Genomic DNA, 24,009 nt, shown 5'->3' with positions numbered 1-24,009 from the left:
CCTCTACTTTTAAATAATTCTAATGTATTTCACATACCAATATAACATGTGTACAGTTTCTGGACTCCATTCACATGTGCCTTCATACATTTTTCTCTTTAGTACCAGGCATTAAAATTCCTGCTTCCTTATAAGTTACACTAATACCATGTTCTCAGTAAAAAGTAATACAGCACAAACAAGTTAGACATGTAAAGAAGTAAAACAGAAACTAAACCAAACTGAAGTTAAACTTATAGCTTAAAATGTGCTGGAAAGTTAACTAAAATTGAATAAAATCCTTACCACAATACACTTGTTCTAAGAATATGATGAAAAGGCCTCATTAAGAAATGAAACACTAAGAAAATCATGAAAGTAAATGGAAGTTCACAATTTGTTTGAAGTTCTACCACCTCTACTTATCATTTTATAACTACATAATACATGGGAAGAAGCTTTCAAATGAGATAAAGTAATGAAACAACATTGTTTTTAATAATAATCATAATTATAGCTGATAGTTAGTTGATATGGTTCATGATGATTTACTGTAGCTATCGACTGTATGATCCCATTAGTATGAGATGCAAAATGTTAAGCCATAGCTGGAAACTGTTTAAGGTACACTTTTCACCCCAATTGTTCTATTAAAGTTTTGTGCAATTCTTTGCAATCTCTATTATGAACTACTATCATGGTTCGTAATAAGAATGTTAAGAATTCATAAAAGAACTGGAAGCTAAGTAATTTTTTGCAATCCTTAATATAAATCCATAGTGATTCATAATAAAGCAGCCAGAACGTTATTAAAAAAAAAAATGTGTATGAACTCAGAGCTAACAAAGCTGTAGCAACAGTTAGTGAAATGATCAGATAATGAATAAAGATTTCATCTCATGCTGAAAATTATTAGATCAGACAGAAATTATATTACTAGAATAATGTACTTAGTCACATTATTCATTGTTAAGGAGAGCATTAACAATGAGAAGTACATAATAAACATCAGGCAAGCATGTAGCTCTCTGAACAACATTTATGTATAAGCAAGATATTCCAACACAAAGAAAGTTCATGAAACACCATATTAAGTTTCACAGAACTTTTTTAACATACACTTACAAACACTTAAAATATCATAATTACTGAGAGTTGTTCTCAGTACTCATTACATACTTATTGATAAACAAGATTGCTTTCAAAAATATAATGGAATGAAAATACAGAAAACATTTGGTACCTGAGCATGCCAAGCATAATGTAGAACTATTGCTGAATTGGAATGATTTCCTAAAAATACAGGAATCAGGTTGGACAACAATTCTTGTCGTAACAAGTTTAAAGAACCCTGAAAATAAAATTACATTTTTTAGTTATATGCACATAAAAATAAAACTCTTTAATAATAAACTTTGTAATAGTTAATTATATTACAAACCAATGGGTTTCAAGCAATATGTTGTAGTTAATAATTCTTAAAATTGTTTTACAACTTGATTCAATAGATTCAAAGAAACAGACTGTGTAACATAGATTTTTGTTTTTATTTCTTAAAACATAAGAATTTAAACACATCTCAATGGATGAAATATGTTTTTGAACATCTTTAACAAACAGAATACTGTTACTTCATTGCAAAATGTCTTTAACAAAGTGGAGTAATGCATGGCATCATTAGGCCTGTGATTTATTTTATTGCTTCTATTCAAAAATGCATATTCTTTGGAACAAAAAAAACAATCAATGAATCTGAGTCACAAAACTTAGTCTGTAAAATAACACTTTTACAGTTAAAGACAGTGCACAGTAGTATCATACAATAGTTTGTATTTCACTAAAAATCATTAATACCCCCTCAAAAATGTTAATGTAAATTTAAAAATTTTAAATGGCTACCATACTCTATGTTTGAAGTATCCAAGTTTTAAATATGGTGCATAGTTTATAATTTGTTAATTTTTCTTAGATGCAGATAAAAAAAAAAAATGGCAAAATTCTGCCACTTGGCTGGAGAGGTTGAACCAACAGTTCACAGTTTGTAAAAGGTGTACTATGGCACATTACTTTCTAGATGCTATTTTATCTCTGTTCATTCTAATCTTTATATAAAATGATGTAGTAACAATATGTTTACAGAAACAGTGTAACATACTATACAAATACAGCAACATATTAAGTATGGTTTCAGCAGAGACATGTTTTTATACTTAAGCAGTGGAAATCTTCACCAAAATCTTTTAACACAGTTAAAAAGCAGTGCCAGTGGGATTATAGAAAATTCAATGATTACAAAGTTATTCAGACAGAGAGTTATTCAATTAATAACACAGATTGTAATTATTATTGCATTTGCAATTTATTTATTGTACACATTTGAATAAAAAAGTGTTATCATTATTCTCTTTAATATATAATAAATTGAAAATAAAGAAAGCCATTATCAGGTGTGTGTAGAATACATATAAATTGTCATTCAATGCTGGCATTTATGACTGGATTGAGCAAAACACTGATCACACTGCTGATGTAACATCACTGTTCTCACTCTGTCTGGAATATGACAGTTTTTTAGCTTATAAATTTGTAAAAACTTCATGAGATGAATCCTCTAGCATCTAAACTGTGAACAGATGATATATTCAAACATTTAAAAAAAAACAGTCTTATTTTCATAATATCTAAAAGTTTATATCAGACCCATTAAGCTTTTTAATATTTCTCATATTAGTGCATAATAAATTAACAAAATACTTCATTTGATAAACAAGCCTAGGGAAATTAATGTGAAAAGTGAATTAAAATCACTCGTATACATTTGTAGAAAATTATATAAACATCTATGCAGATACATAATATTCACTAGTGATAATAAGATATATGTTGTTTTTTTGTAAAACTAAGTTGGTTAATAGCATACCGAAATTTGCAGAAGCCCCAGTACTAATATATCAGGACAATGCTGGACAGGGAACTTGAACAGTTCTTGCACTGGTCCACACTGACTTACATCCGACAGGTGAAGCAGTGTTTCTATCAAGCCTAGTGACTTCCTGCAACACAGATGACCAACACTTCAAATTTCTTGTAAAGTATTTTTACAAACATCCAACTTCATAATATTATGCAACAATACTCTTGTGTAGCATGTAGCTTAAACAACTTTCTCAATTAAAATCTAATTTTTGTCATATTTCTCAATTTAATTATACTTTCTTGATTTACTCAAGAAAAAATAACCAAATCAAAAACTAGATCTAAATCCCTACACTTAAAACAGTGTTTATATCTGTTAAGTACATGCTGAAATGGTAAATCTGGTATGTCTTCAAAAATTCACAAGTTTATTTATAAAATAAAAAAATAAAAAAACTTAGAACATTACCAATTAGAAATATCTCTATTGTCATCTTCTGGTGGTGCTTTTAAAATATCAGTTACAACTGTGTGACAGTTATAATCCAACAGGCACAACAAATCTGAGTTCTTTAAAATTTGTTGAAATAACGATAGCTACAGGGAAAAAATAACAAAAAAGATCAATCATATATCACATTGATAAATTTCTCATTACTATTCATCTAACATAACATTCAGAACCGAGTTGAATGTATTCAGATATATTTATACTTAAAGAAATTATGCAGCAGTTATGCACAGCACACAACCTTTATGAAACAAGTAACTCATGAACAACATATTTCAAGATGTTCATGTGTGAGTTAACACACATGCACACACACAAATATAATTTAGTGTTATATTTACTTCAGTGAACACCCTACAGTTTTTATATTCATTTATACCCATCCTATAATGCCAATGTAAAAATATTTTTAAAGGTTTATTCAAATTATAAAGTACCATTTTTTGTTATGATGAGAAACCCACTTGAGATAAAAATGTATCTCAGGATGGCTGCTTTGAGTGTTAACACTTTTACCAAAATAAAGCAGAGAACAATGTTTTAACCTTCTTAGGTTCTCTTCAGGTTGTTCTCTGCTTCATTTTGGTAAAAGTGTAGATACCCATATCATGATGTCATTCATTCAGTAACAAAGAAATTAATATGTTATCTCCAAATGTTTATCAAAACTTCCAGAATGACATCCTGTTAAAAAAAAATATTGCTTATAAAAGTTACGCATATTTCATTACTAACTTTTAAATATAGCCATTATAAAAACTCTCAACAGTTTGATATTTTAAGACACACCTGTCCTTCAGCATTTCTCCAGTGCCTATATATGTACTCAGATGGAAACACCTCACGGTTTAATCCTCTAATCAATGCATGCCACAAGAGTTTAAGTCCCTGTCTGTCTTTCAACAAAAAACCAGGATGATCTAGTTCCTGTACCACTTCTTTCCAATTCAAAGATGGAACCTAATGTAAAATTTGCAACATGGTGTTCAATACTTAGAGATTATTAAAAAGGACAGAAAGAGAGAGAGAGGGCAAAAGTGTAAAACCTGATGTTTTCTTTAGAGAATATAGTCTTACATTTATTAAACATCAAATTTCTGTCTTCTCAGAGATACTGATTATTCAACTTCTGTGTATGTGTAAAGACTGTCTAATAAACCAATCATTTTTTAATTTACTTGCTGATATGCATTTCTTTTTACAAGTCAAAGTTTTATAGTTACCTCTTTCAAAAAAAATCTTCCTTATTGTAAATAAACTGTGACATGTAAAAAATACAATCAATACTTCTGATAGTACATAAAACAAATGCACTGTAACCTCAACCATTAGTGCAGAATTTTTTTCTTTTGAGAAAAAAGAAAGGTTCACACATACTAGTTCATGAAGAGCCTGGACAAAAACTTCAATGTTCCATGTAGTGAAGTGGTTTCCATCATTCTTGTCCTTAGAATCATTCCACATAGATCCTCCTGAACCAAGACTCTGTGGAAGAAATAAAAAAGGGTTTATACATTTGAACAACAACAAAATTTAAGGACTCAAAAAAGGATTTCCAAAATTAAATCATATGATTCACAAGAAGCAAAATTATTTAGTAAAAGTTATTAAATTTGCTTCATAATTATTAACCTTAATAGGACAAGTTAACCTTTCAGGTGTCAAGCACATATGAAGTTTAAATAAAAATACTATGTAATGTTTATTTAACATAATTTACAAAATAAAAAATGAAAAAGCTTCAACTTTCATTTTTATGCAGCACCAAAAATACTCATCGTTAAATAAAGTTTGAGTTTACGATAATTTGTTCCAAATGTTTCTGCTCATCTTAAAGCATGTAGGTTTTCATTTGTTGAAAATTAAAAACTTAAGAAAATAATTGTCCATGCCTAATTTCTCAACCAATTTTCCTTCTCTGTCAATGGTTTTATAAATGTAGCCCTTTATTACTATTATCAATACATTATGCCAAAGTTATTTACAGAATGTTTCTTCAGTCTCACTACTATTATTTTCAGGTGAGAGCAGACAAATTTTAAGGGTAAATTATCCATGTAAATTTTGCAACTTCAAACTTATTTTAACTGTGCATGTCTAGCAGTCCTCCAATTAGCACTACATCAATCAGTTTTTTTGTTAGTTTACTGCACATTTTAGATCACTTAAAGCTAGCACACAAACTACACGATTAACAAGATCATGTTGCTAACATGCTGTGCTTTTGAATAGAGAAAGACCTTAAATTCACAACTTTAACTATTACTAAACTGGAATCAACAAGTTTCAAACTAAATCTGTAAGATGAACTTGAGTGTAAAACACAAGTCAGGCAACAAACACTACTCATCCTTTTCAAAATCTACAGCTTTCCAAGCCTGAAAAATAGAAAGTCATAATTCCATAAAATTCCAGAATCCACATGAACCTTTTGATAAGAATATCCTAGTTCTTAATGCTTCAATAATCTCTTTTAAAATAAGAAGTCCTGTTAAACACCTTTTAAAAGCACTTGTTATGTTATTAAAAACCTAGTCAAGATAGAAATTTTAGAAAACTTTGCAAATAGTTTTTCAGTTAAAAATCACAATATTTATATAGAACTGCTGAACTACAAAATCAAAAATAAATACTTTAAATCACCAAAAGGAAAAGGAAAGCATAAATTAAGCTAGTAATTAGCAAAACTCATGAAATGAGAAAGAAGAAGAGGTATTTGTATGTTTTTGTAAAATCCAGATTGGTAAATATTTAGGTGATGGAATAAAAAAGGTTTTACATTTTAACATCTACCAATTCCAAAGCAGGAACTGTAATCATAGATGTTCTAATCCAAGACTGAAATGTGTGCATAATTTGTAGTACTTACATTATAGAACTATATGTTTTAAAACAGCACTCTTAACTCATACTTTAAATGTGAACATAAATTATTATGATACACTGTTGTTACAGACAGCAAGCTGAAGTAAAGATACTGCAAGGAAAAAACAACAGGTATTTTAGAGGAATAGTAACTAGATACAGCAGAGATGACCTGAATGCCTCAATACCTTCAGACATGATAAAAAAGTGACAAGAAAAAGGGAATGTCATTTTAAGAAACGTACATCTTTTAATGCTCTTTGAAGTAAAATGTTTAAGGAGTATTGCTGGAAACCTGTGTGATTTTTAGAACATTACAGCATATAAAAAAACTATTCAATGCTTTGAATCATACAATATATGTGAAACATAGCTAAAAATATACATATGATTTTATAACACTAAGATATATTAACTTTATCTGAATATGATTAACTATGCATGTCATATGCTTTTAGTGACTTCCATTCAAAATTTTATTAAAGTATTGTATATCATTCGGTATAACATAATCACATCTAATAATACACATTTCAATACTATATTAATTTTAAGTTCTTAATTTTATGAGGCAACATTTTAAAATATCCTGAATTTCCCCTAGTGAGAGTTAAAAGAAATTGTCTGTTTTGCATGTTATTAGTCCATGTTCATTGTTGCATTATTTAATTTAATAAAAATTTAGTGAATTAATACTATTAGTATAAAAAAGTAGGGTTAAGTATCATCAACAGTTGACAGAAAAAAGAAAGACTTGGGAAAATACTGTCTTGTTTTTCATGTTATTCGTTATTTATTACTGTAAAAGTAAATAAACTGTAGAAACAACAATCTCTTTAAGTTAGCTAGTTACATAAAGCAAAATATATAATAATAATAATAGTATAATAAAAACACTTCATGAAGACCACATGCAAGCAGCTCATAGCTCAGAGTAATGTAAGCCACACATTCCCAAAATTATTTACAACTGATAATGCACAAATAGTAATTAAGGTTCAAAAGGCAATAAAACAATACAATTTAAGTATAAATAAACATATACTGTTCTCATACTTAAAGCTTCTTAGAATAAATGAATGTAGCTTCATGTTACAAATTGCAGTCACTATAGGAAGAAGAGAACAGTAATTGAGGTTTATTTTGAATTTGTTTTTGATAGTCATGAGGTTAGTCAAATTTACCAACCTTGTGTATAGTTAGGGTAGAGAAAATAACAGATTAAATAAAGTTTTATTGAAATTAAACATTTTAAATGAATACAAGATATCTGAGAAATTATGCAAAAGAAATTTCAGATTTTTGAGATGAGAAAAGTATTTTTAATCTTTACATAAAAATTACTTTGTAAATGGACTAGTCAAAAAATATACTTGATATATTCATAGACAAATCTTTTTTCAGTTTATTAAAAATACTTTGCTAAAAAAAAGATTTTTTACATGAAAACTTGTAATGTTTACTGAAACTATGCTAAATTTTGTGAAGATATACATTATATATTGAAAGTTAGCAGTATGAAAACTATAAAAACTTTAACCAAGAACAAGATAATGTGGTTAGTCAAATTGATCAAACCTGTGTTTTAAAAATAAATTACCTGTAATGAAATACTATCACCAAGTCCTGTATGTGTTCTTGCCATCACAGATAAAATTCTGGCTACAACAGATGGCGTAATTTGGTTCTGACATAAATGTAATAAATTCGTCTTGCAATCTTCCACACTGAAAAACACAAAAACAATTGCCTGTAACCTTACTATTATGGACGTAGTGTGTATGTCAGTGTGTACACATGTACATATATATATGTAAATAAAACTCCTGCACCACCTATTGAATAGCACAACAAATATCCTTAAAACATTTAACACTTTGTGTATTCAAAATTCAGAAAGTTAGAAAACTAACTGTAGTATGCGTAACAACAACTTGTTTAAAATAGAACACAATTTATATAACAAGAACATGACATTCACTAGGACTATTTCAGGGTTTGATTATATTTTTATCTATGTAATTTTTAAATGCAATAAAATACTGAAAAACTGAAGTTCTTAAAAACTTTTTTTAACAAGTGGTACCACTTTCAATATATAAAAACACTAGTTTATGTCAGTAAAAAATATGAACACTGTACATTGATTCATTTCAATGCAATGAGTTCCACATGACTAAAGAGCACAAACTGAACAATTTTCTCATTCAGTAGTTAAAAAAAACCTTTTTATAACTGTTTTTTGAAGAGGAATGGATACTGAAATTGGTAATTATTAGCACAAATAGCTGCTTGTATTAATGAACGTTTAATTACTGATAATTATCAGAAAACAGCCCAAAGCTTTGTGTACTGTAACCTTGTAACTTATACTTGTTAGCAAACAACTTCTCATGTTATTTTGTGTATTAAAAACTACAGAACCTAATAAAAAAATATTAACATAATATTTTGCATTTTTTTCTATCATAAACATTATATATTTTGATTTCAGTAATAAAAAGGTAGTTATTTGATAAAAAGGGTGGCTACAACATAAGTACAGCATGGTGGATGTGAAGTTGCCATTACATAATTTGTATCATTGTTTACCAAGTGCAAAATAATTAACAGTCCAAATGTTTGTTTTTGAAAGAAATAATCAACTTTTAACTGGAAATATATATTACTTATAATTATACCTTAAGTAACCACGAAATAAAGAACTAGAAGTAACAACTTAACATGTAACTTTGGAGTGTACAAGTGCACATACTGCCTATTAAATGATGATACACTATAATGAAGAATGGAAAATACCAATAACAAACAGTCATCAACCCCTTCACAATGAGACAAAGTTCAAAGGCCAGGTCACCTCATTTGATGACTTGCATTCAAAATTTTATTCAACTACTATTTTATATTAATAAGTTTGGAATCAAATTGTATGTTATAATTCAGACTAATATTATAGATACAAGTTAACATTGTTAGATAGGCATGACTGGAGGGCCAATATAATAATATATAGCTTTATGAGCCTTAGGCTACTTAAACTAAACATTTGTATTTTCATTTTATATGCAGTCATACTAGCACGAAAAGAGTATAATTTATATTTATTTCCTTTTTTATGATGGTTGTGAGGTTAGTTAACATCTGAAATTTATTCAGGAAGTTTAGAAAATTATACAAATAACATCTGAGATTTTTGGTATGAATAGTTTTTTAATCATAACATGAAATCACTGCATTCAAACTAGTAATGAAAAGCTATTTTCACAAATCTTTAGTAAAATTATTTTATTAAAAAATCTTATTTTTGTATACAAAATACTTGTAATCTTTATAAAAATCTACCAAATTTTGTTAAGATACACATGCTATATCAAAAATTACAGTGCAAATAATTCACACGTGTAAATGTGTAGAAGAACTTATGCATATTATACCAAGCCCATTGTTAAAGTGTTAAATAAGTACAAAACAGAAGTTTTTTGTATGTTTGTTGAGCTTCAAGCAAAGGTACTTGAGAGCTATTTACTCTAGCCATCCTTAAATTTGAAATAGAAGACTAAAGATAAGACAGCTTGTCATCACCACCTATTATCATATCTTGTCACACCAACTTGTATGAATATTTCAGCAAGTTAATCAGGTTAACACTTACCCCCAAAGCAATTGTTGAAAATATTACATATTTTTACATAATAAACATATTTAAATTAAGAATTTCAACAAGAGTACAATGATATTTATTATACATGAGTGAGCCAAACGGGTTTTCCTGAATGCTTTATAGCAAAATCAAATTATTCTCAAAAAAATAATGTTCTCTTCTTGTTCCTCATAAAACATAACAAATGGGATTATTCAATAATAAATGTTTTTGGTACTTAATACAAGTCAATTGCAACAACAATACCTTGCAGTAAAACAGTATCCCATTTCCCTGACGAGATCTGCCACAGAATCATCAACCTGAAAAAATAAGAATCTTTAAGAAAATATAATTCCTAAAAGAAGGTAAATAATCTGACAACTTTTCAAACACATACAACATAACCAAACTGTGTTTATTTAAGGTGCATTTATCAGATATGTTAACCCTTTCTACACATCAAATGACTGGTAATACATATATGCTTTATTACAGTCAAATATTCCCTTCCTCTGTTGTTATAAAATGGTTAATTTGAATTAAAAATAAACTAGAACAGGTCAGTAACACCTGATTTAGATAAATAGCTTGTGCCTACATCCTCTTGCATCAGTAATAACTATTACCTTTTTGCCAATATAATAAGTTCATTCTTTAGCCTTAAATAGCAATATTACCCTTTTTTAAATTAAAATAAAATTAAAAATACTACTTCAAAAATTAATATATTTTTCCTCAAAAATTAAATTTCTTTACTCTCAATATATTCACATGAAATTTTGACAGCACATAATTTATCTTTTTTCATATGTAGTGTACTTATTAACATTTCAAAAATTAAATTTCTTTACTCTCAATATATTCACATGAAATTTTGACAGCACATAATTTATCTTTTTTCATATGTAGTGTACTTATTAACATTTCAACTCCTTATATACCCTGAGTAACTTATTGTCTAAAAGTAAATGAAATGAAAATCATTGTTAATTCAAGAATCAGTTTGACTTCATAATTTCATCTCTTCTAAAAGTCATTTACAATACAGTAATAAACACAACAGAAAAAAAAACGTTAATTTTCACATTTAGTACATCACTGATTTTAACATAACCCACTACTAATTATTTTTTAATTTCTTACATGATAAAATTACAACTAATAAAACATATTTTTACAGTAATAAAAACTGTACCTTATAAAATTATAGTATAGCAAGTGCTAGTGAAACAATTTACTCACAAAAACAAACATACAGATATGACACTGTACAATTTACAAGTAAAATATACAACTTAACAGTTATGCATTTCAAATTTTTAACATTCTCAAATTAGTATGACTTTCAAAGATAGTATTGCTTATTGTAAAGTTTGAGTTTTTTTGTGTACAGTTAAAATCATGTGGCTCTGTTATCTCAGTTTTAACTGAATCAGTAAAAATATTATTTTAACCTTCAAAATACATGCATTAATACAGCCAACTCAAGCACAAATAAAAATTTGTGCATGATTCTTTTTATACCTTTCTGACATCTTGTCTCCTGGGAAACAACTTAAATATTTACAACCAAGTAATTCCTTTCAAATGAATGAACATCTACACAAATAGTTTAGGACTATACCTGTTTAGACATTGTTGATGTTTCAGAAACTGCTTTTTCCATAAGAATGTCCTGTTTTTGAGGGTATAACAAGGGTGCCAAGATAACTGGAACTCTTGGTTGTGGAAAGTCTAACAAAATAGTTGTATCTGTATTTAATAATAAACTAACAACTAAGAATGTACTAAAGTAAGCCATTCCAAAGAATTATTACAAAGTATAAAAACAAAAATATTATTAAAAATGTTTCAGTAATTAATCAAAGGTATATAAAATCTCTGACATACAAAACATTAAGCAGCTGCAATGAATGTTATTATTACACTTCAATCATGAAGGTTATACAACAATATTAACAATACACTTGCCACTACAGTAGCTCTTTTGTAGGTTAGCCATATTTACTTATTTTCTAGAAGAATAAATTCAAGAGACCCGTATTAATTTACAAGTAGAAACACGATTAAAAGATATTCAGTATAATATACAACTTAGACAAGTCACTGATTACAACAATCATAAAAAATATTAAATATGTTTTTACATAAACTTTATGTACCAAACTTGTATAAAGATATCAACATATCTCAAACAATTTTACTTATCACAGAAAATATTTAAAAATTTTAAGTTACCCAAGGATAAAATTTAACATACAGTTAAGAAAGGGACAAAAGAAAAGGAAGCCAAGCCAAATTTTGGAAGATAAAATGTCTTAAATATTCACAATATTTTAATAATAAAGATCAAGAATGGTAAAGTTAAAAAAGATATTACAAATTAAAGTCTTCCAACAAACTCAAGGGGTTTAGACAGATTTAGGATTTTCTCAATTATAGTTATTTTTTTAATTAGTTCAAAAGTCCAACAACCTCAATCATCTTTTATCACTACATTCTAATTGATGAAAGTTACTTACACAGATCAGAACTAAAAATTAACCCAGCGATTCACACATTTAATACAATGTTAAAACTAGTAGTACACAATGTCATGAAATGAAAACTTAAAATGATTAAAAACCACTGATTCATTAACTGGCCTTAGCTGTAGCAGTAACCACAGTAATACCTCAAGTTTTGAGAACTATGGCCATCATAAAAGCTATTATGTGCCATAAGAGTTTTAACAGGTGAAAGTAAATATTTTGTTTCTTAAGCTTACAATAAATTACTTGAAAAAAAAACCCTTTAATAATGCTTATTTGGCTTATTAGTATTTGTTTTATAATTTAAGAAATAAAAAAGGCTTTACCTAACTATGCAGACATATCAAATTAGTGAAAGTAGAGAAATGCTGTGCCTTGTGTTTCATTTTTTAATTTCTTTTACAGACATGTATACACATCTTTAAAAAAAAAATGTTTGTTTGTTTTTTTGGGAGTCATTTTAACCACTTGAGGTTTGTCAACATAAATAACAAGTTTAACTTTCCAAAGAAACTTAATATTTCAGGTTTTCCCATTTAAATTTACAATAACTTTTAATATCGTGTTTTCTAACTGGAGTGAAGCCAAAAGTTTTCTTAAGTTGAAAAGTTTGTAGTTCATCTATTTTACCAAACAAGTTTAACAATTTCTCAATTGAGGCTGATAACCACAGCAGCAGTTGCAAACACTTAATTATTTTTAATATTTGTACATTTGCAACAAACCTAAATTTAATGAAATAATTTGATGATTTAAATTTAAAAGACAAAATAAAGGACTTTTTATGTACATATTTCTCAATAAATTCAAGAGTAATTTCACTTGATATTTCTATATATAAAAGAATATTATTTACCTCCACTTTTTTAAAACAAGTTCAGGCCACTAACTTAACTCAGATTAACTAAAAGTGTATCTCACCTCTTCTTAAGGATTGCAGAAAGGATTCTTTCTGTTCAATAGTTAACCCTACTTGATCTTTGGGAAAGTGGAGAATGTATATTAACAATAGGTGAAGAAATTCAGGTGCAGAATCCTGTAAACTTCCTTCTTGATCAGCTGTAGAGTCTATTCAACAAAGAAAGATAAAATATGTTTGTCAAATATTTAATTTAATTTAACAAAAAGTAAACAATTCTACTTCAACATTTGTAAGAAAGCATATAAAACCCGTATTTAGTTTTATAATAAAAATATTTTTTCTTCCTCTTTACTTTGAGATATTAAATTAAGCACACAAAAAACTTATGGACATTCAGAAAAGTGCAATACTGTTATTCAAATTTATATTAATATAGTTGGAAAAACTGAAACTATTATTTATCAACATTTAACAGGATTTAATTTGAGAATGGGATAAGCATTTCAAAAACTGTAGGGTTTTTTTTTTATAACTCTCCACATATTAATTATTTAGCAATTTTATTAAAGATTTGATCTTTCTATAAAAAGTATTACCATGGCTCAAAACTGAAAACAAACAAGCAAATACCTGAGTCAGTGTAAGATCGCAAAAGTTCAGGAACTTTTTGTTTCAAGAATTGAGTTGCGTGATTACACAGGTCACTGTTTGAGGAATGAAGAAGTGCAAGTCCAAATGCTACTTCTTGTACTCGAGTGAGTTTAAGAACTTTACTCAAATTAGAGAGAAGCTGAGAAGAAGCTCTCAAGCTCTAAAAATATTGAACAATAAAAAGATTAAATTTATTCAACAGTTTTGTAATTCACTGGGACACAACTATTTATACATCAGAAATATAATTATTTAAAAACAAATCTCACATGATAATCTTGTATATACCGATTATAGTTATAATTTTTTTACACCTTCAATCCCAGTTATGCTTTTCAAAGGTTAATATTAAGTTTACAAAAAAGTTTTGTTTTGGCTTCTTTTATGTAAAAATTAGAGAAATTCTAAATTTTAAAAAATATCTCTTCTAGAAATATTACAAAATCATTTTAGTTTAACATATAAAATATAATAAATCCAGTTTGTTTTGTGTAATAAAGATGCAAGTTCAAGGAAGCCAAAAATTAACTCTCTTTATAGACTGGATGGAATCAACCCAACTCTTAACCACAAAAGTATCCATGAAAGTAATTATACTGATGTTTGATGTGTCCATATGTTAAAGTTTTGCATGTTACTGGAAAACACTTTCATGTACAAAATAAATATTTTTGAATTAAGTATTAAAATATTTTAATAAAAGATTTTCTCACCAAATACTTTCTTTCAGAAAGTTGACTATCCAACATGCAGAGTAATTTTAATTTCACAATTAAAAAATCTTGTGTCAGAAAATTTTCAAAATTTACATGTGAAATCTTTATAACCTGATAATTTATCTCTTATTTTTACCATGTGATTCAAATCCCTATACGTATTTGATTGTTTTAACTGACCTCAAAGCCACCATAGAAAAAAATAGGAAAATAGTTTTTTTTAGTGACTAAACTTAAACAAAAATGTTTAATCTAAATAGATTAAATTTCATAACATTATACATACTTATTTTTATTACATTGAATTTTCAACCACTGCTGGCTAACTTCATGGAGATTAGAATGATGCAGCACACACACTCATGCACCATATTCAATAATATAAAACAGACTTTTAGTCTTTACAAAGTGACTATCTCCAATGTGTTTTAGTAGACGTTTTTTTTGTAAGATACAAGTACATTATTTTTCCTAAAACATAGAACAGTAAGTAGCATAAAGCAAACAGTTATCTTTTCTAGTTACAACCTTTGTACTTGGCTGCTGCCTTAAGAAATTTTTATACATATATTTGAAAAAATAAAAAACTTCATATTACTATATCAATAACATAGAATTCAACTATAATTTTTCATGTTTAGTAACTGAGCTGTATTTGGATCTAAAAAAATATGAAATCTTGAAAAGGCAACATTCAACATACCATGCAAAACAAAAATCAACTTTTAGTCATATTTTATGAATATTTACTTTTAAATTAAGAAACTAAATAATGTATAATATGAGGTTCTGAATTATCTACAGTGTGATTCCAAACTTAATGACAAGTTCCTAAAGTTGTTAAAACCTTTTAATGCAAATTAACAAGTACAATGACATGGCCTTTGACCCATGATCTATACTTGGGGATGCTTTGCACATGCATAAAGATGCGGTTTGATGCTTTTCAAAACATGTATAAACACCCAATTCACAAGGTACTGTGCTATTACATTCTTGTACACACAGTATGCCGTTTGATTTGTTCCTACTTCTGGGCTTGAAAACCACAAATTTGTATTAGAAACATTATTATGTTATAATAAAACCTAGTAAGGAATACTTGTATAACTAACCATCAAACATACCAAGTTGACTTGTGTATACATTATAAGGGAAGATTGTCACTCTGAATGTAAAGTTCAGGGACTAATACAAGTCAAAAATGGGGGTATCATTCAGGACATTTACAAAATATTTCTCTAAGGTTTCATAAAAATCCTACTAATTTTTCTTTAAACAAGTAGATGTTCTTCCATTTGTTTGTTTTTCTTCCTACAGTAAAACAAATACTGCCTAAATACTATACATTTACTTTTCCTCTGAGATTAGTCACTTAAATTTGCTCTCAAAAGTTTTTGTGAGAACCTTATATTTAAAAACAAGCAAAAGTACCAATCCCCAGTGATAAAAATGTTTAAGCTAATCTATCAACTAAATTATTTCATGGACTTTAAAAAGGTTAATTGTGTTGCTCTACTGGTTTCACTCAAAGATACTTATACCACCCCCCCTGTGAAAAGTAATTGTTGAGCATTTCAGTTATGATAAAAGTCAACAATAACATGCAGTAAATTTACATTTTTATTCTACATTATATCACATTCTGTAATATGAGTTATAATGTTTAGTGTAGAATATCCAGCTTGCAAAATAAAATTCGGATCAACATTAGTCATGCATGTTCCGTCATTTCAAAAAACGTATGTTGCACATTTCCAGTGTGCACAGTTTTTCAAGCAAAAGGAAGACTAATGATCAGTCATTCACCACAGTTTGCAATATATGTATGTATAACTTTCCACTCAATTTTCTCAGGCGAGAGAAGGATTTTTAATATTGTCATTTGATAATATTATGATGACTCAAAAAATTTTCATCATACACTTCACTGTACTTAGAAAAATATTTTTGAAAGAGGAATAAGATATCAATATGGATTTAACAAAGTTACACAAATGAGCTCCCATTTATTCCAGTATCAAACCCTAAACTTGTGTTAAATTATTACCTTTCCTTCTTAGCTGTTTAACAACTGCTGAAATTGAATGAGAAATACAATTTGTAATTTACAAGTTATATTTTTATTTATGTAAAAAATTAAGTAATTCAACTCAAAACTAAAACTCAAAGTAAGTTTCAAGAGAATATCATATTAATACACTGTCAAACTTAAATGTTTTCTTGACAACATATGTAATTTTCTTACTTCTATCAATTATTCTTAGGAGCAACTAATACTTTTTGGAAAATATTAGTCTTAGTATTTACATTCTTATATACTAAAAAAATTACATTATATGTTTTAGGAGGTTCACTGCAGTCAAAATCTGCAAGCTATGTTCACTTTACAAATACAATTTGAAAAACTTTAACTTTCACAATTGTTCACACACATATATTCACAATAATATATGCAACAAATATCATTAAAGAGCAAAAGCATAATTGTTTTTGTCTTGTAAAATTTTATACATGTACACCTAGTTGTAATATTTGGAACACAGTTGCCATTAAATAGTACAGAATTTAAATTTTTGTTTTACCTTTTGTTACAGGTGCACCAACTTGCAATACATGCAACACAGAAGCCATTAGATAGTACATAAGCATAATTTGTTCCTCAGATGTAATGAAAAACAAACAAGATAAATAAAATCCTTCAATTACATGTAAGAATTGTTTTATTTACATGAAAATATTAATTTAATAGGAATCAAGTTTATTTTACCTTAAAACTACATTAAATTATATATTTTACAATTCTCTTTTAGACTTAAACAAGCACCCACTACAAACCTCTAAGAACTTTTATTTTTTTTATACAGTGCATAATACAATTAATTTACTGAATATTATTTAATCAAAGAAACTAGAGTTAAGAACAGTAGGTAAATGTGTTTCACTGGTAGTGGAAAACGTAAGCCTGACTCTAAATATCAGAAGTCCTGGGGATGCATAGGTTTCTCAAAGAAAGAGGGGTCAGAAATGCTCTCTGGTGCATTGTAGGCCATTATGAACTACTAAATATTTACATTATTTAGTGCTAGGACTAGAAGCTTACATTGAAGTTTGTCAACCTTTGTCACTTTCATACATATTCCAATGACCTAAAGCACAGATCAGTTAGCAAACAAAATGATCATTTCATGAAATATTCAGACAGCTACTACATACAAATGTTTATGGTTGCAATTATTATACCAGTTAAATTCACAGATCTTTCATGAAATATTGAATACATACTTGTAAAAATCAGTTTCCACTAGGGCAGACTACTGATCAAACATTTATGAAATGAATATTTTAAAAGGAGATATAAATATTTTGTTCATTTTCCTGAAAACAAATTATCCAAAACTACAAAAAAATTTGGCCAATTTCTTTTGTGTCTGAGATTTTGATTTGACAGTTTTGCTTTCATATGTATAATATTTTATGACACTGAAAGTAGGGTTGAAATTCAAGACATAAAGCAAGTTTGTAATATATGCATATATTTTTGGTAACAGAAAGTCCTTAAATAAGAAAAATAGTTTTGAGAATTTTGTCATACTTGTTACCCCTTATATACACTTATTTTAACATGTTAATAACCAACTGAAAGCTGATATGTCATCCTATTTACTTTCTCAGCCATTTTAAAATGCTTGGAAGCTGTTTTGTTCTCTCAAACCAAGATTTCAAGCAGGTAGATTGTGTCTTTAATCTGCTCAAAATTACATATTTTCTAAACAAAATACAGCTTAGTTACTGAGCTTCAAAAATTATAGTGGAGTTCTAGGATATTGATATAGCTGCTTAAGTTTTTTAGTTATTTCAAATGCATATATAAAACCTAAAAAATTACTTCATTCCACATTCTCCAATGGCAAGCAGCAAATGAGTGCAAAGGTCATACTAGAAGATATAACTGTTAGCTATAGTTATTTACTGTTCCATGTTTTAAGAAAAATAAGCTTAAGAACTCATTTGTAAATAGTAATAATAAATATACATATATAATGTATAATAACTGAAATGTGACTGTATTTTACCAAGTGTAAGTCCATTAAAGCACAGCTAAAACAGGTCACTTTATATAGACTAAAGGTCAATTTTATGTGACTAGACACAGTAACAAAGTGCACATGCACAGCATAAACACAAGTTAAGGTAATGTTAACCAGGCATGACTGGAAGGTCAATAAAATAAAAAATATATAAATATAATGTTACGAGATTTAAGCTATTCACACTAAACATGTGTGTTTGTGATACAATCTGTAGTCACTCTAGAATGAAAAAAACAATTTATATCTACTTTCTTGTTTTTTTAATGGTGGTTATGAAGGTCAGTCAAATTGGACAATTCCATTAGAGTTAGGGTAAAGAAAATAATAGACAAAATATAAAATTTTGCTGAAAACAAATGTTTCAAATGTGTTTTGGAGGATTTAGAGATTACACAAATAATATTTGAGATTTTTGGAATGAAGAATAATTTCAATCAATTCTCACTTGGACTAGCAACGAAACAGACTCAATATTTTCATAAACAAATCTTTCGAAAAAATACTTGAATAAAAAAAATATCTGAATTTTTGTGTACAAAAGACTTGCAATCTATTGAAAGTCTACCAAAGTTTGTGAAGATACACATATGATATAGTATAGATATGCAACTTGTGTATATTATACCAAGCCCATCACAAAAGGGTTAATCAAGTTAAAAGAAGCCTCAGGTATCAATTTAGATTTAGTGTGAACTCAAAGGTAGAAAAGATAATCTTGAATTGAATCAACCAGCACAAGCATCCCAGAAAAGGGCACTGGTGTCAAGAGGGCTTAATAGATGGGCATATATGTTAAATACATATGATTGGTAATTAACTTACCTTCTGATGATGCAAAGGTTTGTCTATTGCACTACACAAATTTGATACAAAACTAGGCTTGCTTATTAATGAGGCACACTCCTGAGTTAGGTACTGAATCTAAAAGAATAAAAAGACATTAAATACAAAGAAACAATATAACAAACCTACAACTGAAATAAACTTTAAATTATTCACTGAAAACATTTTCACCAACTATTGGCTTGTTATCCAAGCAACTTTTACTTCTGAGTGAATAGCACTTAGCTACAATACGTACTAGAAGATTTAATTCAACTTGGTTTTATAGCTAGTTTTACATAAGTTAATTATTCCATAATTTCTTTGAAAATAATTTATCTTATTCTTTGTGACAGTTATATAATCTGTCACAATAGCTGTTGAAAGATGCAAGGCTAAATTTCATAGGCCTATAACACCCAATTTGAACTTAGGGTTAGCTATATCCAATTTTTTTAAAATCCTAAAAAAAGCTACAAAAATTACTGTTCAAAATATAAAATACCCAGCTACCAAATTTCTATGTATTACTGGTCTATTATGGTTCCTAATTAATGACAAATATTAATCAAAACATGGTTATAGTACAAAATGACAGTCACTGGTAACATGGTGACTCATACAGCTTATGTTATTAGCCATTTAAAAATACTTGCATAGCATTTTTTTCTGTGCCAAATAAATTTAAAATACAAAGATGACGGACTACCAAATCTTTGCTCATTCATAATTTAATACTAAACTAACCACATTTTAAAAAGAATATCCACAGTCACTATAATTATTGTATTTTAAAGCAGTATGAGAAAATACTAGTTTGAAAATGTTTAAATGAAATAAAGATGCTTTGTTTTATTGTATAATGTTGTACTAACATTTAAAACACCTGATGAAAAAGCTTTAAATTACATGAATGTTTCTCTTTTTCTTTACAAAACCAGCTTACGATGAAAATTTGTTCAAAAACACCAGTGGAAATGCTCTTTTTCATTTCAATCTTGAAGAACACCTTCCAATTTACTCATCAACAATTTTTATTTGAATTTAATTATATCAAGGCTGTTGACACGTCAACATGTTTTTATCAATAAGAATTATAATTTATATCAATTGTTTCAATATTTAGAAATTGAGCTTTTAATAGATTCCTAACCATTATTCATAGCTACTAATAAGCTATGTTAATTAACATTTCATTCATAGACTGAACTTTAAAAAGTTACCTGATGAAAGTCTTTTCCACTACTTTTACCATCACCACTAAAGTCAATGTGGGAAAACAAACACCGTAGGAGGTGCCTCTCTGCTTCTAAGCCGTGCTGGGCTACGAGCTAAAGTGACAGTAAGTTAAATACTTAAAGAAATACACACTGTACTTCCTGCACATGGAAAATGTTGCTGAATACAATCAAAATGATATATTTAATTACAAAAAAATGTTCCCTTTACTCTACATATACTGACTTAACTGAAATACTTTGTTATGCAAAGAGCTTACGTAATTACTTAGGCAATATATCATGTAATCAGTTTCAAGATATTTTAAATTAATTTTTTAATATGCTGTTATATTCTCCACATCATGTAATATAAAAACAGTAATTGTATATTTAAGATTGGTCACATATTAACTACTGGTGAATTTTTTAAAAAAATCAAATGCCTCAGTTCCTATTTAAGTAAATAGCTACTATGTTACAAAAACAGGTTACTATGTAAGTGATAACAGATTTACAGTTTCTAGAAATTTTTCAGGCAGTGCTCTTCTTCATACTTTAATTTTAAATCCTGGTATTACAATACTAATTTGACTAAATACATATTAAACTTATACTCTATATGTGCCACTGGCAGCCTCAGCCAGTCTGATGTTTAGAGTGGAGTTACTTTCTATTATGGAGAAATTACAAAAAAACATTTCAAAAGTATTTTTCCTAGTAATTTCATTACCTTTTATGTTTTGAAGACTATGGAAAATATTATTTTAGTATGAGAAAATTTACTTAAAAAGATTTAAAAGCATGCATTATAAACTGATCATCTTCAAAATATATGGAAGTTCAAACAAATGTAACTTAATACACTATAAAACATATGTTCAATTTATTATCTTGCAAAATAAAAAACAACTCTCTCTTCTCCTGTTATCATTCTACTAATGACTTATTTCATTGCTGCCAGTTAATTTTAAATAATACTTGTTCATTCCTGGGAATAGAGATGAATGTGAGAATCATGGTAGGGCCTTTTTTTGAATATTCATCAAAATATCAAAAGAAAGTCAAAATGCTAAGTAAGATATATGTATATTACAAACTTGCTGAAAAAAAAAAGCTTTAAACTCACAAAATATTAAGAGGTGAAGTGAATTAATATGAGTGAAACTGATAAATATTCAAACTCATTTTGAAGCTTGAAACATTATACTCTGTATATCTAACAATAAACAAGTTTCACACAACAGAATACTCACTTCCTTCAATATTTAGAGCATCCCAAGTTTTAAAGAGAAAAAACATATACCTTCTCACTGCTAATATTTGTTCCACCAATGATCCAAACAAGGTTACTGAATATTAATAATCAAAATTGAATAGAAGTAAAAATTAATATTTCTTTCCATGACTCAAACAAATGTAAACCTTGCTTCAAACTCACATGAAAGAACTAGCTGCTAACAAGTAAAATAATTAATACACTATTTTTCACACTAAATGTTAATTTTAACTATTAACTGTTAATGCTCTTTAAAGCTTGGCTGGAAAGAGTTTGTTTATATATAAATCAAACCTGCTAAAAAATCTGATCACCAAGTTACCACTGGTAACTACAAGATTTCCAATGTTAATCAGAAAAACTTCCAAAAAACGAAAAACATTATCCAACTTTTCTAAAAACCATAAAAAAACAAAAAATAATGCTATTGCCTGTCCCCAGAGTGATAATTAAATATGGTAATCTACATTACTTCAAATGTCAAACTGTCCACATCAACAGCCACCTATACAAACAATTTTCTCCTTATATCTGAAAATAAATCATTACTAACTTCACTTAATCTTTATTTCAATCTTTTTTATAATACTTCACTAATACAAGAACAAAAGTAACAAAAAAGTTTCATCACACATTTCCTTATAGCATGAGGCATTTTAAGTTTTTTGTCTGTAGTTATGCACAAAGCTACACAATGGGCTATCTGTATTGTGTTCACCATGTGTATCAAAACTCTGTTTCAGGCTTTATAAGTCCACAGGCTTACGTTGTGGTACAGAGACTTTCAAGTAGGTGTAAGGATAAATTATGCATATAAAAATGTGTTAGACACAACCATATTTATAAAAGTTATTTTTGCTACTTAATAAATAAATTGATCCAACCAATTACTTAGGAGCAACAGTTACGTCAATTAGGATCCCATAAGCCAGTCAGTTAATAATGACTAAATCAATTAATGTCACAAATATAACCAAGTAATCACAATTAGCATTTTTAATTATTCCAACAATCAAGAAATTAAAATTACAATCACTTCTTTCTCAATGAGACCATTTAAAATGCATGACCCCTACTGTGTTCTGATACCAGTGCAATAATACATATTGTAACTCTGATGATTTCTTAACATATCCTAACAAAAGCTTACCAGTTTTTGTTCAAAACTATGTTGATATGCAACTCAGTGACATTAGCAGAAAAGTGCTTAAAGGGGTAGCTGTCTCTAAAGGATTTAATCAACTGTTACTTTATTATTCTGACTACTCAACATAAATATTACTATTTTTGTTGTAGTTGGAATGACTTTTGACTACTAAACTTGTTCACACAATCTTCGTTACTATAAAGCTATGAAAACTATCAACATACTGTCACAATTTCAAATTACTGAATAGAGAAAAGCATTAAGCATTAAATAATGTAAATTTACCATTTTTTACATTGCGTTATGTTCCTAATTCATAACTGCCTAGCTGTTCTTTATGTTAAATGATGAGGATTTACAAGAAAGGTCAAGAAAATATAAACCTCCTCGTCATCTTTTTTCTAGAAATTTACAATTTGTTATGCTGTATAGATAACCTTAGACCTAGTTGGGTCCAAACCTTCCCCATTTCATTCAGAAATGAACAAAAAACAGATATCCTAACACTATCACATAATATAAGCAAGAAACATTAGATGCCAGAATTTTTACATGATTAAACAATTACTATAACAGCTTTCTTAAATTTTCTGTCATCAACAAAGCTACAATCCACAGCAATCCAGTTAAGGTCTTAGCCAATAAATATTTTAATTTTAAGCTACTATAGCATGAACATCAGTTAAACAGTGCATCTTGACTTTAGATGTTTGTTTTCAAAGATAATATTGTTTTGCTAAAAGCAGAAAAAAACACTGGATAAACAAGACTAACTT

General features: G+C 28.0%; 1 protein-coding gene across 1 annotated transcript in view; it reads right to left on the bottom strand.

Moving 5' to 3' along the window:
• Window positions 1-24,009, bottom strand: part of Not1 (CCR4-NOT transcription complex subunit 1) — a 110,971-nt gene that overhangs the window by 71,130 nt on the left and 15,832 nt on the right. Inside the window, 12 exon segments of the mRNA XM_076501843.1 lie at window positions 1,223-1,330; window positions 2,900-3,032; window positions 3,365-3,492; window positions 4,196-4,366; window positions 4,784-4,891; window positions 7,872-7,998; window positions 10,179-10,234; window positions 11,539-11,648; window positions 13,367-13,513; window positions 13,938-14,118; window positions 19,591-19,689; window positions 20,814-20,921. Coding sequence (XP_076357958.1) covers window positions 1,223-1,330; window positions 2,900-3,032; window positions 3,365-3,492; window positions 4,196-4,366; window positions 4,784-4,891; window positions 7,872-7,998; window positions 10,179-10,234; window positions 11,539-11,648; window positions 13,367-13,513; window positions 13,938-14,118; window positions 19,591-19,689; window positions 20,814-20,921 — 1,476 coding nt within the window.

Source organism: Tachypleus tridentatus, chromosome 5, assembly GCF_004210375.1.
Source record: "Tachypleus tridentatus isolate NWPU-2018 chromosome 5, ASM421037v1, whole genome shotgun sequence".
Taxonomy (NCBI): domain Eukaryota; kingdom Metazoa; phylum Arthropoda; class Merostomata; order Xiphosura; family Limulidae; genus Tachypleus; species Tachypleus tridentatus.
The sequence above is the reverse complement of the archived record's forward strand: the minus strand, read 5'-3'. Positions and strand labels throughout refer to the sequence as shown.